The sequence below is a fragment of the Aegilops tauschii genome, chromosome 6, assembly GCF_002575655.3.
Source record: "Aegilops tauschii subsp. strangulata cultivar AL8/78 chromosome 6, Aet v6.0, whole genome shotgun sequence".
Lineage (NCBI taxonomy): Eukaryota > Viridiplantae > Streptophyta > Magnoliopsida > Poales > Poaceae > Aegilops > Aegilops tauschii.
In genome coordinates, this window is record NC_053040.3 from 463,459,714 (window position 1) to 463,475,235 (window position 15,522).

The following is a 15,522-nucleotide window of genomic DNA, read 5'->3' on the forward strand; positions in this document are numbered from 1 at the left end:
TCCCTAAAAAGAGCATGAAGTAGGGTTTCTCAATGCGAGGATTTAGACCAATAAAATAAGAGGAGAGGGAGAGGAATACCTTGAGGATGGGAAGGGGAATAAGATCCACCCTTTTCCCCCTTGGATCCAACACTTGAGCCCTTGGATCTGAGAGGAGGGATAGAGGGGTGACGGGGCGGGGGGCGGGGGGAGGGAGAACAGAACAAGAAGAGGCAAGAACAGAGAAGAAAAGGGAGGGGCGACGCGGATAAGAACAAAGGGACATGGCGCCCTGGATCAAGGCGCCATACAAGTAAGCATAGCGCCCCGCGGCAGGGCGTTATGCTCCACCAACTGGGCCAGCTAGCAGTCGACATGGCAGGTCAAAGTGATCCATATGGCGCCTTTGACCAGGGCGTCGTGCTGTTTAGCATGGCGCACCGGCTGCGGGCGTCATGCGGGTAGGGCCATTTTGTGAAATATTTTGAAAACGGGATCATTTTGTGCTGAACTTTGGCCAAAGGGCCAGTTTTATGATTTTTCACGCGACCCGATGCAGAGCAGGCGCAAAGACAGTGGGCAGTTCTCCCGACTCCAACGAAACGACAGCTAAGAACATACATGCATGTGTGCCGTGTGTGCTGCATGGTGCTCTGCTTGCGGTGAATTTGACAAAACTAGTTTAAAATAGCTCTAAACATGAACACTTACAACCAACGAAACTCCAAACCAATCGCCTGACAAGAGCGTCGAGCGTGTATATTTTTCGTGTACAACTTATGTCGAATTGAAGCGTGATTATATAGATTAGAAGGGACTACGTGAAGTGGATTAAGAAGTGTGAGAAAAACTGAACATGTGCTTTAAACATCGTGCAGAGCCGAGATTTTAGTGTAAGGCAGGCAACCAAACATGTCAAAACTACATAGCACGGGCCTGTTTGAACCTTATGCATTGCAGGCTACCAAACGCGTCATTGTTGAATTAGTCTAACAAGTTTGTATATGTGGTTTGGATAGCTAAAGAATAAACTCTTCCTGATGTCGCAGTTAAGTGTCGAAATCCAGTTTTTGTAAAAAGTCAAGGTGCAGTTTCTTCTTCGTGATCACAAAGCCAAAAGAAAAAAAAAAACATGCTAGAAATGCACGCAAACAATACAAAAAATTAAACAGATCTTTTATTCTCCTAATCAAAACGAGTAATAATCACAAAATGGATCAGCGTCTCATCGAATGATTCTTGTACCAGCAAAATTGTCCAAAAAAAGAAGAAACAGCATGATTACAGGGACACTTGATACAAACTTCCTGCTCAAGGAAGTATCGATTTTCTTTACAACAGTCTAATTTATCAAAATTCAAAAGAAATAACTACATAGAAAGATGTCAAGTCGGCAGTGTGTCCAGTTCATCGACAAAGGAAATAAAAACGCCGAGCAAAATGGGGGGAACGATGGCGTGTTTACCACCTCTCTGATCTTCCCAAGCTCCTTTGCAATGACAAAGCAAGCTGAAACAAGGTCACCATGATGGCAGTTGGACATTCGGAAGACCTTTAAAGTTCCATGGCAATGCGAACCCTTGCAATACCATGGCACCGGTGCAGCCGTGCAGGGTGGCAGAAACAAATAGGTACTAGGAACCATGAAATAGATCAGAAAGCAACTAATTCTCTAACGAGAAAACCAGCATCTCCTCCTTTCAGCAAAAACAGCAGCGTGTCAGTTTGCATTAGCATGCTTTTATTGCCCGTAAGGAGGGCTCATCTGTGTATGAATAAAACTTCCTGTAACTACCTGAGAGGCTGAGAAGACCACCTTTTCTCAGCTCGCAACCTGAACGGCCTCGACTTCTCCATCACTGTAATCAGCCCAGGACTTCGGCTTTTCAGTCACGCTTGAATCATCTTGAGCATCTTTTGGGGCTGAAGCATCATCTTGAGCATCTATCGAGGCCGTTGCATCAACTTCAGCACCTCCAGAAACTATAGTTTCATCAGGCTTCACTTCACTGTCCTCACATTCCACATGGTTGTTCTTCTCCTCCGTGTTCTTGCTCTCAATCTCAGCTTCAACATCAATTCCACCAGATGTATCATTTCCTTCAGGACTAGTCTCACTAGTTTCAGACACTTGTGGGGAAGCAGTCTTGGGTGACTCGACAGTACTATCTGGAGATGATGGAAGCCCCTCCTGTGATGCTTGAATACCAGCTGGCGATGCCAGAGGTTCATTAGGAGATGATGGATGGCCATCAGGACTCCGAGATTGACCCGGCACAAACTCCGCTGCATGAGGATTCATCACTTTAGGGGATGTGGCTGCCTCTGGAAGAACTTCCCCACTCGGCAACACAGGCTTGTTACGAGGCACCCGGTGCCCTGATCTGTTGAACCCTCCGGCTAGACGTGGACCATAAGGGACCCTTGCGGTTGCAGACTGGTGAGGGTGCTTACGGAGAGGGATGGCCAGCATTGGGGGCACATTGGCTGGCGATGGCAATAGTCCTCCGTGTTCTCTGAAACCTGGTACGGCCATTGAACCAAAAGCTGGCACGGTGGCTGGACTGAATGGAGCAGCGGCAGCATTAAGTTTACTGGCTGTCTCTTTCGCTCCTTCTACTGGTGAATCATTCTTTTCACTTCCAGATGGTGAAGATTTCTCATTTTCGGCCCCACTAGACAGCTGTTCTTGATTATCCTCTCCTGGACCTCTTTCATCATCATTGGAGGAAGAATCATTTGCCTCAGTCAAAGTTGCTGCTTCTTCATTTGGGACGTCCGCTAGTGCTGCTGGTGATTGGTTCTTCTCTGTAGATGTCTCTGCTGAATCTGAGGCCTTCTCAGCTTGATTTGATCCTACCGAACCATTGGCTTGTTCAGTATCAGAACTGGGAGATTTGTGCTCATCTGTTGCTTTTGACACTTGCAAATTATTATCCTTTGGTGACACTTGTATTGCCCCATTTTTCTCTTCAGAAGGGCGAACATTGCTTTCTTTGGGAGCCTTGGCACTTTCAAGATTTACAGCTGGATCAGTTGCATCCTTTTGCTCTGTATGCACATTATTCAACGCTTTCGCAAGAGTTCCTGGTGCAGCTATAGCCACTTCCTTGTATGACAGTGACTTCCTTACTGTTTGACTGACAATTGGTGCTGCAGATGGCATCACCTTGGCAGCTGCAGGGGTGGTGGCTAAGCTTGCTGCCATGGATTTAGGTTTGGGTGAATTCTCCCCACTGTTTGATGAGATAGCGGGATTACCTGCTTTGGAATTGAAGCTCGAACTCTTCGCCAATTTCTTTGCAAGAGGGCTGGAAGCAACAGAAGCTGCAGTCTCATTAGGTGAAACTCGAGGGGAAGAGTTGGATGGAACTCTGCCTTTGTATCTTCCATTCTCACTATTATTAATGGCATTTGTACTGATCTTTGACAGGTTTGGCCTCCTCACACTTGCACCAGTTTTGCGATTCCCCGTGGTACGTCCCTTTGGAACAGCCTCTTGCCACCCCTCCTCAGATATGTTCTCTTCAGTATAATCATCTTGAGGCATGTGGACCACAGTGTTACTTGGTTTCTCCTCTTCCAGTTTCACTTTCACATGCTCAACAACGGTTCCATTCTCTTTGACTTGAGAATTTTTCTTCTCAGTTAATTTCTCTTTGACTTCAGGGTTTTCCTTCTCGGTTGATGAACGATCACTGTTAGGTGGAGGGCTCCTTTGATCTTCATCATCGGCTAATTCAGATGGGTTTTGCCCGGTACGACCTTTTATCTACGATACATAATGTAAATGCATGAGGATGACCACTGGAGAGATAAGACAACATATAGAAAGTCCTGATGATGAACTTACCTTAGCACGGGCTTGTTTCTTTTGCATTTCCTTAGCCTTGAGCTCATCATCTGGATTGATATAATCTAGAAGATCTGATACACTGACAAAAGGACAATATAAGATCCATACTGAAGAAGCAGACAGTATTCAAAATTGATTATTCAGTAAATACAGCCACGCATTTAGATTTTTCAGAAGACTCTCTTCCTTTTGCACTGTCTCCAACCGAACAGCTATAAAGGTAAAAGTTTCCATTTTGGATCAGGTCATCACTTCTATTAAACTTTATTGAGAATCCATGTTGACACTCACAATATTGATGTTCACTAGCAAACCGACTCAAAAAAAAAAAATTGCCATCTCTTCAATGAAAATATTTAGCTATCACAAGCTATTATGTCGTCTACCTCAGATGGCCTCTGCTTGCTATTGAAGCATCAGGCTTTGGAGTACCGTTGCGTGCTGCTTCCTGCTGCTCTAGTGCCTTGGACTCGAAGTATTCCAGCCAGGCAGCAGCATCCTGTGGAAAATATGGGTCATCAGATTTCCTTGTTGCTATGAGAAAGGCAGGTCATTGGAAAAAAAAAACTGAATACTAAGTGGAAGAATTCACCATCAGAAGCATTTTAATTTCTGATTACCTGTGTCCGAAGATCTTCTGATCCGAGCTTTGATTGAAGTATTCGTAGAGTGGTTTTTTCATGTTGGACACTCAACGAGTATGCTTCCATTAAAGACAAAGCAATAGCAATAGCATGATAACTAGCAGCCGTCTGTCAATAAAGATGAGCTTTCAGTGTAGCCTTGTAAGTGGGCACTAGTGTATGTGCCAGAGCACAACATACAGTCACACTGAAACACAAGGGGAGGTTGAGTTGCATACCTGTATGTGATCAACACCAAGCAGCCGTTGGTTACATTTTAGCGCCTCATGCAGGTAACGGAGTGCTACATGGACATTACCCAACCCTTCTTCCATCATAGCAACATTGATGTAAGTTGCAGCAGTATTAGGGTGAGACGGGCCACATGTCAGGTGCAAAAGATATAGGGCACGATTCACATACCTGAAATATACAAATCAGAACATAAGGTAGTTAACACAGGAAGAAGAATACACAAATCATAGGTAACTGAGACAAAAACAAACTACTAAGCATGCAATTTCAATAAATTACAGCATGCACTTACTTTAGTGCCAATTCTGTATGTTGCAGGCGATAGTAGAAAACAGCAAGATCTCCATAGCTTTTCATAGTATCTGGGTGATCAAGTCCAAGTTCCCTCTCGTTAATATCTAAAGCCTTCTGTTGATAGATAGTTGCCTGGTCCAAAGAGCAACAAGAATTATAAAGTCAGCTCCACAACACAGCGCAACAGGGGATACTAACAGATAGTTATATGCATTAAAAAGCTAAACGTGTGACAGGTGCATGACAGCTCCAGGTCACTCAGATGAGCAATATTATTGCATTTGTTACACTAAAGCAGCTTATGATCTACAGATTCCACATGATCATCACATTTCAGTGTTGCCAAAATGATTCTGCATTTGTTCCAATTATAATACCCAAAAAAAAATTAGAATCCTAGTGCAATTCCTTGAACTAACAATGTTTGTACATAAGCTAATGCTCATGTAAATTAGACTAGGCAGTGTTACTGAATACTGTGAAAGATAACTAGCAGCAAGGTCCCAAAATTTTGGTACCTGGTTGAAGTCCCCAGTATGATAAAGCACTACTGCCAAGAGGCTGTATGCTCCTGCGGTCATTCTATGATACGGACCACAAACAGCAACCAGTTTTGCAAGAGCCTGCACCATCATATACAGTCATGTCCAGATTGTATGAAGTAGTTAGAGTAGTGTTTAAGAAATCATAACATATGGATGTAATAGTATGATCAGGATACCTTTGTGCCATAGTTAACAGCATCCTCAAGTTTCCCTTTGTCCAGGAAAGTCTTGGATGACTCCAACAGGGTGCGACCATCTGCTGACGAGCATGCAACATGCTGCAGATAATAGATCATGGTTAATAACCATTAATTATTTATGCATTTCTCAGGTATTTGCAGTTTTCATAAGTTTAAAATTTACCTTGTAGATGGGAACAATACTGATGATATCAGACTTTCTGAATGCATGTGGTGTATCCATGTCGTAGTCTTTGGTAACTAGCTCAAGCCCTACCTATTGGAATCATGGTTCCAGTAGTGAACAGGAATAGTCAGAATTGTTGAACCTAAAAATAACAAGTTACCGTGACATCTAAACTATTACCTTATGGCAGAGGCCACGAAGAATGGCATACTTTCTTAGATCAAGGCTATATTCGTCTTTCCATGCCAAGCCAAATCTCTTCATTAAAAAGACCTCCAACCACTTCTGCCTGAGATTATGATCCTCTCCGCACTTGCCATCGTTATTTTCTTCTGGAAATGGTCCCAGCAATATATTTAAACACGATGCAACTGATTGAGCCATGTCATTTATATCATCGACAGCTGCAATAACTGCACGAACTATGTGCTTAAATGCTCGAACTACCATCTCGTGTATACACAGTGACTGTATATGCGGGAGCTTATCAGAAAGCTCAACCTGAAACACAGCAAAATAAAAGAGTACTTCAATTGTGATTTTTATCAGATGTTTTATGTTCTTTTATTTATTCAGATAAATGAAGATATGTTCTTGAACTTGACTGAACTACATAGTGTGTACCACTTGTCCTAGTGAGCGCATCTGGAGGCCTCTGGTGTGCATGAAATCTGTCAATGTCCTTCCATCAACAGGGGAAAGCTCAAGTGAGCCAAAGTCTGCTACCTGATAACAGGATAAGGATGACAGTCAAAATAATGTGCCACCCGGAATACGTTATTGTAGCTGCTACATGAGTACAGTATATTACCAATTTTGGCAGGGCAGTATCATCATAATATTTGTATGCCATCTCAATCAATTCATCGGGGGACTGCACAGAAAAAACATCTTATCGTAAAGCATACTGTAACGTTAAAGAATGGGAAGAGCATGTTGAGAGACATAAACGTCACCGACATAGAGTACCATATCAGTCTGTTTCCTGTAGCAACACAACAATCAACAAATGGGCAAATTCTTCACTAACTGAGAGGGGCTAGGCATCCTTATAGAAACATAATTTATGAAGAAACTAACTACAATGATAGTTGAGTCACAGCAAGGCCACCCGTGGACTAATGTAAATTTTCGTTTGGACATCTACTTGGTGTGCTGTTGTTTGGAGAAGTGGGACCTAGTACAAAATTAGTTCATTTCGCCTGAAAACATTTAAGGAAACTCCAATGCCAACATGATGAGGGAAAAACCTTAGCATGAAGTCCAGTCTCAGATTCTTTTAATCTTTGGAAAGCAGCTTCTGTTAGCGCTTTCTGCAGAATAGCCTCTTTATCCTCCTTTGTGCTGGCAGTGTTGTCTGAATGTGCATCGTTTGTATTTGGTGAAGTACTATCTTTTGTGGATGCACTCTTTCCACTCTTGTCATCTGACTTCTTCTTGATCTCCTTAAGCTGACCAAATTGTTTTCCCAGGCCTTTTACTGTAGGAACATCCTTAGTCTCGTCGCTTTTCTTACCATCGGCCTTCTCAGAAGTTTGATTCTGTAGATGCTGTACCCAGCAAGCACCAAGCTCCCATCTGATTGGTCTTGTTTCTCTTGGAGCCTCACCTTCAAGATTCTGCATGCTATCTGTAATTATTTTCCGGACAAAATTTGTGGTAGCCATGTTCTCTTCAGGATCAGAACTCTGCAACCGCTGAACTGCTCCAGGTGACTGAACACATGACTTCTGAAGCAGCATCCTTAAGCTGACAAAGGGAAAAGCGGTCATTGCTGGTTTTATCTAACCAATACAGTGGCAGAAAAAAAAAGGACAAAGTGCACGGGAGCTGAAGTAAATGACTTGGAATTGGTTTTGGGTGAACTCATGTTGTTAAATAAACACAAGAAAATAACCGTACATCATGTAAATGTTCCCAGTACTAACCTGTTGACGTTGAGAGCATTGCTACCTCCCTCCGGCTGGTCTTCAATGTGAATGTCCTGCTGCGCTGGAACAACGGTTGTCAGTTGAGCATCCAATGGAACTTGGACAACAGCTGTATACCCACAATGCTTCACAACAACCACACCAAGAGTAGCAGTATCCTGTAGACCAGTTGAAATACTTCTTTAGTTAACAGAAAAAATAAATATAAGCATCTTGTAATCGTCTGTATCGAAGAAAAGATTTTACATGTACTGTTGCACTCTCATCAGCAGTGATTCCCTTCAGCAGGTTCCTCTTAGCAAGCTCATCAAAAGATACTCCTGGAGCCTGACTTCCATCTAACTTAACATCTGACTTAGAACTTGCATCTGCTTTGTCTTTTGTTACCGTTATTTTCATATCCCCAATTTGTTGTGTGTGCGGAACTGAACTTGCTGTGCCATTTGCTTTTTCATGTGAACTCTTGTCATCAGGGATCAAATTCTGGATAGCTGCAATAGCTTTAAGGACACCAACATCTACAAACAAGCTATGGAGTAGGAATGCCTTCCTGTCTCGGACTTGCCTCTCCTCAGCTGTTTTACAAGGCATTGCAGCAAGGATGGCAAATTCTTTCACCCACGGTCTATGGTCATGTTTTCCATCTCTTCCCAGGCCACCCCCATTGCCACCCCAAGTTTCATCTTCTGTTGGAAGGGGTGGGAACACTGATGGCGAATCCGCGACAACAGGGGGAACGACCCAAGTGTTTGACCGGAATCCGTAAGGAAGATTTCCAAACTGGAAAGAAATGAGAATTAAAGAGCAAACTTCAAACTTCCAAATTGCAGTTGTGAATTCTATTTAGATGCAAAGTAGCATACGCCCCCACTTGCCCAGAAATATTGGTTCAGATTCTGAAAGTGTAACATGTTGAAGCACATCTGATTACATTTTGTTTTTGGTTAGAAACCAAGCATTAGCGAATCTCACCTTGTTGTGCTCAACAAAAGCCTTCATAAGAGCCTTGTAAGCCTGCAAATTTGGAACACATTTTCCATATTAATGATCAACCATTGATAAGAAATAAACTAAACAAGCTCAATATTTTACTTACTGCCTCAAATCCACGGTTCGTCTGCTGCAACAACCCAACAAGGGAGTGGTTAATGAGTGCTCGCTTCCCTGACGGATAGAATCCAGCTCGGGATGCCACGATCGTCACTGGCTTCCCGTTACAAACCCTCACCTGAGTACCGGCACCCAAACTCGAGCAAAGTCAGCAAACGGTTTTTTTTCAAGAACATACAAGGTAGCGAACTATAACTGCAACTGATAGTATACAGCTACACTGAAAACCTTGGCACCATTAGACATTAGTGATACCGACAACACTGACTTACTCATGGCTACAATTTTCATATGACGAGCTAAATCTAGTGGTACATTCAGTACAATTGACATAAGAGTAGACAGTAGCTACTATTCGTTGTCACTGTTGTATATTATCATCGAATCAGTAACAATATTCAGTAGGAACCTCACATCGATCTGGAAGAAGTCCTCCTCTCTCTTGTCATCGACGAACGGGCGCGTCGACCTTCTGATGTCTGCAATGGATCACAATCACATTAATGGAAAACCCTAACAGAATTTTGTTCTCCAAATACAACTCGAACCTACTACTCATTCCTGTACCAAATGTGCTAGAAAAATACAGAGAGAAGAAAAAAAATGACCAGCACTGGCACGTACACTGGATCGGCGGCGAGAGGTGGGAGAAGGAGAAGAAGTCGTAGAACTCCCCGAGCTTCGGCGGCGGGTACATGGGCTCCTCGCCGCCGCCGCCGCCGCCGCCGCCACCGGCGACCACGGAGCCGGGCGAGCCTGGCTTGTTGGCCTCGGCGGCCGCATCGGTGGCGGGCGCGGGCTTCTGCTCGGGCTTCTTGACCCCGAACGCGGTGGTGCAGGCGACGACGTCGAGCAGCCGGCGGACGTGCGCGACGGCCAGCTCCTCCGTGTACTCCTCTGCGGCGCCATTGCGAGAGAGGGAGCGTGTCAGCGCGCGTTTTTGCGATTTGGCCCTCGACTTACGCGCTATTCGCGGGTTCGTCCTTACCTTCGACGATGCTGAGGTGGCAGGGCTTCAGGGAGGCGATCTCCACCGTGTCCTTGAGCTGGGGCCCGCGGACCTGCATTTGTGCCCACGTAACAAGTACAGCATGTCAGCTGGCTCGAATTGTGAAGCCGTTTTCAGCCGCTCGGGTATGTGGCGTGGCGTGTACCTCGTGGGAGAGGGAGAAGCTGGTGATGTGGCAGGTGTCCACGTGGACGGCCAGGAGCTTCCGCACGTCGAGGATCCTGTCCGTCGATATACCCTGAAAGTGCAAGAAGGCGCATATGAATTGGTCGCTCAGTTGTTGTTACAGTAACTCAGTTCCCCTAGCTTACCTCGATGATCACTTTTAAACGGAGGCAAAATGTTTGACTCGTCAGTTAATTAAGCAAAAGAGAGTTATCTAGTTAACCTCTTGCTCTAGTTGTGTAGTGTCCCGCCTGGGCATGGCACAGATGTTATTCTATGGACCACTTTATCTTTTGAAATGTATCCTCATGTCAGATTTTTATTACTCCTCCCTATACTAAATTTGTATTAAATCAACGGCAATTAATATGGATCGGAGTGAGTAAAGAAATTATCACGATGCTTTTGACGGACCACTATGGGAGTTCCTTTCACGAATCCCTTTTTTTACAGAGAATTTGGCAGAGTTTTTCTTTTTTTTTTCTGCAAAAGGGGAATTTGGCAGAGTTTGTGCCCCGAGTTTATCTTTCCTCGGGTTTTAATCTGTCTGAATATGTAGACATGAGCGTGAATTGTAGTAAGCACGTGAGCTCGTTTAGTCAGCGTGAACCACTGCAGCAGTGTTCGTGGTACGTAGCAGGAGAAGAAAATGCCAAAGGTGTAGATATCGCGTGGGCCGTAACTGATGGAGGTCTCCCCACGTAAAACCTCGTGGAGGGAAGAAGATAAGCTTAGCCAGGCGGGGCGGTCGGTCTTCTCACCTTGAGCGTGAGGTGGGTGTAGTCCGGCGCCTCCACGGTCACGTCCAGCACCGTCGGCAGAACTGCAGCATCAGTACATACGTTCATTTCACCCATCCATTCATTCACAATCACAAACAAAAGCTACTACTAATAAACTGTTAACTGTACGAAGCAAACAAACAATCTGCTCCTTTCCATTTCGGAGTAGATTGAAGAAATTCGGCAGAATTTCATCATCATCTCTTCTCAACTTGAAATTCAGCAGAGGTTTCATCTGCAGAGTAGGAGCATGCATGGGTTTGCAGGACAGTGGTACCTTTCTCTTCCTTCTTCTTCTTGTCGCCCTTGGCCTTGGGCTTGGCCTTCCCCGCCTTGGGCGCCATGCCGCCCGCCCGGCCCTCGCAACGCTAGCTTTGCTGCTGCTTCCACAAACCTCGCTCGCTCGCTGGCAAATTCTATCCCGAATTCGCAACGGAATGAGAATCTGAAGGCACGGCTGGGGCTACCGTGCTCTGGGCATTGCGGAGCTGCTGCTGCTGCTGCGAGGTAGTGAGGGGGAGGAGGAGGAGAGGAGATAGCGAGGGAGCGAGCGAGAGAGGTGGGCTAGAGAGAGGATAAGGTGATATATAGCAGTGCCTAGATGCTGCTACGAGCTAGTACTAGCTAGCTGAGCTGAGCTGAACAGCTTCCACTGGCTCTGTGAACCTGAAGATGAAGGCGCAGGCGGAGTGGGAAGAGGACAAGAGCGCAGCAAAGGCAGGCAGTGAATATGAATAGTGGATAGAATGTTGGGGTATTCTCTTAGTTGGAATAGTGGATGCAAAAATGTTGTGGTTACAGAGAGCATGGGAGGCTGGGACACGAGTCTTCTGTCGGCCAAATGGTGAGGTTTTTATGTGTGTGCAAGTGCAGTTTTATGCGTCCGTGCAAGTGATTACTGGCATTAGCAACGAGGAAGAAATCGGTCTTCTCTTTTGTTGGAAAAAAGGGACAAAGGGAATGGTGTTAATTCTACCATCTCTGCTTCTTCTGAAAAAACTCATGGCGCATATTTATCCACTTGCAGGTTTTCCATTCACGGCGCCTGGAGAGGCTCTAGAACGCTGGTGAGAGCTCTTTTACCGCCATCCGTGTACGAATAACGTAAGCCACGAAAATGTTGGCTTCAAGAACTACTCGTGCTGCCTTCTTCTTCTTCTCCTTCTTTCGATGAAAAGAACTGTAGTGATGTCAAAAGTAGTATCGGGCTGTATGGACGGCGAGAGAGCACAGTAAATTATTCATCATAGATTCATCCGGGCGTATGTGACTTGAACCGTACTGACAGAGGTTTCCAAAGCTCGAATAACTGAACTGCTAGTAAACTCCGTGTCCTTGATTATCAGTCAGTAGAGAAGGTCTGGACGGTACGAAACCAATGGCGCAGAGCGTCCCCAGCTGCACAGCAGTGCAGTGTACGCGCGGGCGGGCTGGCGGGCGAGCGCGTTGGCCACGGGGGAGAGCGACGGGGGCTCAGGGGATTTGGCGGCATCCCGGCGGGGGAACCAGAACCAATGGCCAGAGGCCGCACCCTCATCTCGTCACCCCGGAGCCAATCCCCATCCCACCCAATCTCCACGCCTCCGTGTCCTATCTGCGGCGCGGCCACGAGCCTCGAGGGGCTATCTGGCTATCTCAACTATCCCCCTCCCGACGCGACGCGTCCACCCATTTCTGACCGCGCCGGTCGGCCGGCCGGTACAGCCGTGGGGCGAGCGAGCGAGCGAGCCCCGTGTGCCGTCCTCCCGGAGGCGGGGCCGTGGCCCGGCCGTGGGGCTCCGGTTGGGTTTGGAGCTCACTGCGTTTCGGGCAAGCTGACGGTAGAGTTATTTTGGCTAGCGGGGGAAGCGGCGGGGCGTTCAACTGTACGGAGACTTGTGAGTTCTGTAAAAAGTGAAAGAGATTGAATGAATGAACAAGCAACCGAATTGCATTCACGTGTGGGGAATCTAGTGATTGCAACAGGGACTGCATTATTGCAATATGGGTAGCTCATGAGCTAACCCCATTAGCTAGGTGGTTGTTTGTGTTACGAACCGACAGTTACGAAGGATGTCATTAGCGAACCGTCATTAGGACTGTCATTAGTTGTGTTGGAAAGATGAAAAAGAAGAATGATCACTAGTTGAAATATTCCCTTTTCCCTACCTTCTGCTTCACTCGGGTCAGTTTTTTTTTTTGAGGAAAAAGATATAAAAGAGAAAAGAGGGTAATTATAAAAATGTTGAGGGGGTTGATATGGAATTGTAGAGGTATTGGTGATAAGGATAAAAAGAATTTTATCAAAGATCATATCAATATAAACAGTCTTGACTTTGTGGGCATCCAAGAGACAATGGAAACTATCCACAAAAAAAAGAGACAATGGAAACTAAGTTTAATTCAGTAGAATTGTCTGAGTTGGGTGGACAAGAAAGTTTTGATTGGAATATTTCACCATCCAGAGGTAGGTCTGGAGGGATTCTGGTGGGTACCAGCACACCGGAGCTCCGGTTTGTACCGAATATCCGAGGACAACAAATGACATGATACTAAAACATGCATAACTTGGTCACTGAAACTTCGATTCCGATGATCGTAGGATCATTTAGAAGCAATTGAAAATTCCAAGATCCTCACATAGAGAACCACCCAAGATGAAGCAAAAAAGGAGGATACAAAAATGCGAAGGTTTGAGCACTCTACATATGATGTGATCAATATCTACCCATATGATAGTCCCTATTGATAGTACGATTATCAGACCTATAATATGGTATCCCACCAAGCACCATCAGACTGGTAAAACAAGGAAAATCTACTAAGTTATACTTTGAGTTATTGTTTCTTTGTCTCAGGATACTTTGCATTATTGTTGGGATGAGATCTAAGTATTGGAGGGGGAAATACTCATATCAGAAAGTTCCACTTCCAGTTTTAGGGTTGACAATTTTTACAACAAGACAAGAAGGACTAGACAACCAAAGGAACTTAGTATTCAAGTACACAAGGGGGTTGGTAGTGCTCTAAATGCTCTTATATTTCTTTACAGAGGGAGTAGAAAATAACAACTTGCAAGTAAGTAGGAGGCATGGTTAATAGAGTGCAAACACTCGTGAAACGAGGATGTTTTCATGGTTGGGATAGTTGGGGCTATCCTACGTCAACGTTGATGGAGACTTCAAACCAAAGGTGCTATGATCACAAGGATCCCAATTGTGCCCTCCACCAAGCGTCCCATCGAGCACAAACCAACCTATTTAACCATGACATGCACTTAGAAGCCCTAACTAAGGGTAGATCTTCACCAAGTGGCTGGTACAAATTCTTGAGTCCTTCACAAATAGAACTTATAGGCTCTTGAGTGACTCCTAACCATCTAGGATACGCACACCATCCAAGAGTAACACGCAAAACACAAACACTTGACAAGAACTCCTTGATTATGGTGAAAGCTCCTTCAAGAATCCATAGGAACACTCGATCACTCACAAGAATGCGATTATGGTGAAAGAAGTAATCTTGAGGTGTAGGAATTCAATAAATGGAAGTTCCTAGTCTTTAAAGAATCAAATGGGTGAACATGGAATCACCCAACATTTCTTATCTTCTCTTCTTGCCTTGGCTCTCTCTTTCTCTATGTGTTAGATGGTTGGAATGGGGTGGAGTGGTTTGCAAGAGGTGAAATGACTAATGGTGAAATGGAAAGGCTGCAACCACACGAAGGGTTATTGGAAGATATTTGTAAATAGGATCCAAAATATAACCACTACTAGAAAAAATTAACTGGTTTAGAGAAGCACCGATAGAAAATGTGTGGAACTAGCAAGATAGTTCAAATAAATCTGAACAATCAAGGCAAGGTACAAAATCCAACAAGAAACACACCATTCAAAAGTACAGATTAAGGGTAGAGTGGTGGTTCCAAACAAAAAAGGCAGCTCTTTTTCTGCGAGAATGAACAACGAATTAACACATGCTAATTAACAAACTGCCATGTGTTAATTTAAAACTAACACCCACTTGAATAACCGTGCTTCTTGACTAGTCGTCATCGACAGCTTTTCATCTTGATAAAGTCTTTGTATAATCGTGGAGTCTCATCCAAAAATCTCATGGGAAAAATATGAGGAGGGTGGTATAAATTTACATGGAGTTGTTGAAAAATATCAGTTTTTAGCACATGGGCTCGCAAGCACCAAAATGCCTTCCCCAATTTTTTAAGACCACTTACCTTGTTGATACATATATATGTTGCATGCAGAGGTAGGAGCTATCCCCTGTAAAAAAAAACTTGAGACGAAGATGAAGTATAAGGTGCTAGGAACTTCTTTGTTTCTGAGGGCGTACATGAAGTGTAGGTGCTGGAGGAAATGTGCCCTAGAGGCAATAATAAAGTTGTTATTTATATTTCCTTATATTATGATAAATGTTTATTATTCATGCTAGAATTGTATTAACCGGAAACTTAGTACATGTGTGAATACATACACAAACAGAGTGTCCCTAGTATGCCTCTACTTGACTAGCTTGTTAATCAAAGATGGTTAAGTTTCCTAGCCATAGACATGTGTTGTCATTTGATAAACGGGATCACATCATTGGGAGAATGATGTGATGGACAAGAC

The 15,522-nt window shown here is 44.5% G+C and overlaps 1 protein-coding gene across 4 annotated transcripts; it reads right to left on the bottom strand.

Moving 5' to 3' along the window:
* Positions 1 to 1,139: 1,139 nt before the first annotated feature.
* Positions 1,140 to 11,761, bottom strand: LOC109783295 (protein REDUCED CHLOROPLAST COVERAGE 2). Of its 4 annotated transcripts, none has more exons than XM_020341908.4 (24): positions 11,193 to 11,761; positions 10,895 to 10,956; positions 10,114 to 10,206; positions 9,948 to 10,020; positions 9,584 to 9,856; positions 9,374 to 9,438; positions 8,946 to 9,077; positions 8,822 to 8,863; positions 8,096 to 8,629; positions 7,847 to 8,007; positions 7,169 to 7,667; positions 6,730 to 6,792; positions 6,543 to 6,644; positions 6,099 to 6,419; positions 5,916 to 6,008; positions 5,729 to 5,830; positions 5,526 to 5,630; positions 5,006 to 5,139; positions 4,698 to 4,881; positions 4,456 to 4,587; positions 4,222 to 4,334; positions 3,833 to 3,914; positions 1,775 to 3,751; positions 1,140 to 1,676 (listed from the first exon to the last, which is right to left on the bottom strand). In XM_020341908.4, exons 1-23 carry the CDS (start codon positions 11,257 to 11,259, stop codon positions 1,802 to 1,804), a joined length of 5,382 nt encoding a protein of 1,793 aa, XP_020197497.1. In that variant the 5' UTR covers positions 11,260 to 11,761; the 3' UTR covers positions 1,140 to 1,676; positions 1,775 to 1,801. The 4 variants fall into 4 exon arrangements, with proteins under 4 accessions (XP_020197497.1, XP_073358576.1, XP_073358575.1 ...); XM_073502475.1 differs by having other exon boundaries at positions 8,946 to 9,072; positions 9,369 to 9,438; positions 11,193 to 11,758; XM_073502474.1 differs by having other exon boundaries at positions 1,140 to 3,751.
* Between the last annotated feature and the right edge of the window lie 3,761 nt (positions 11,762 to 15,522).

Coding starts and splice junctions, on each gene's coding strand:
- LOC109783295 (XM_020341908.4), bottom strand. CDS start 11,259: ATGGCGCCCAAGGCGGGGAAGGCCAAGCCCAAGGCCAAGGGCGACAAG. Junction 10,207..10,894: donor ACACCCACCTCACGCTCAAG/GTGAGAAGACCG, acceptor TTGCACTTTCAG/GGTATATCGACGGACAGGAT. Junction 9,078..9,373: donor AGGACTTCTTCCAGATCGAT/GTGAGGTTCCTA, acceptor GCCGGTACTCAG/GTGAGGGTTTGTAACGGGAA.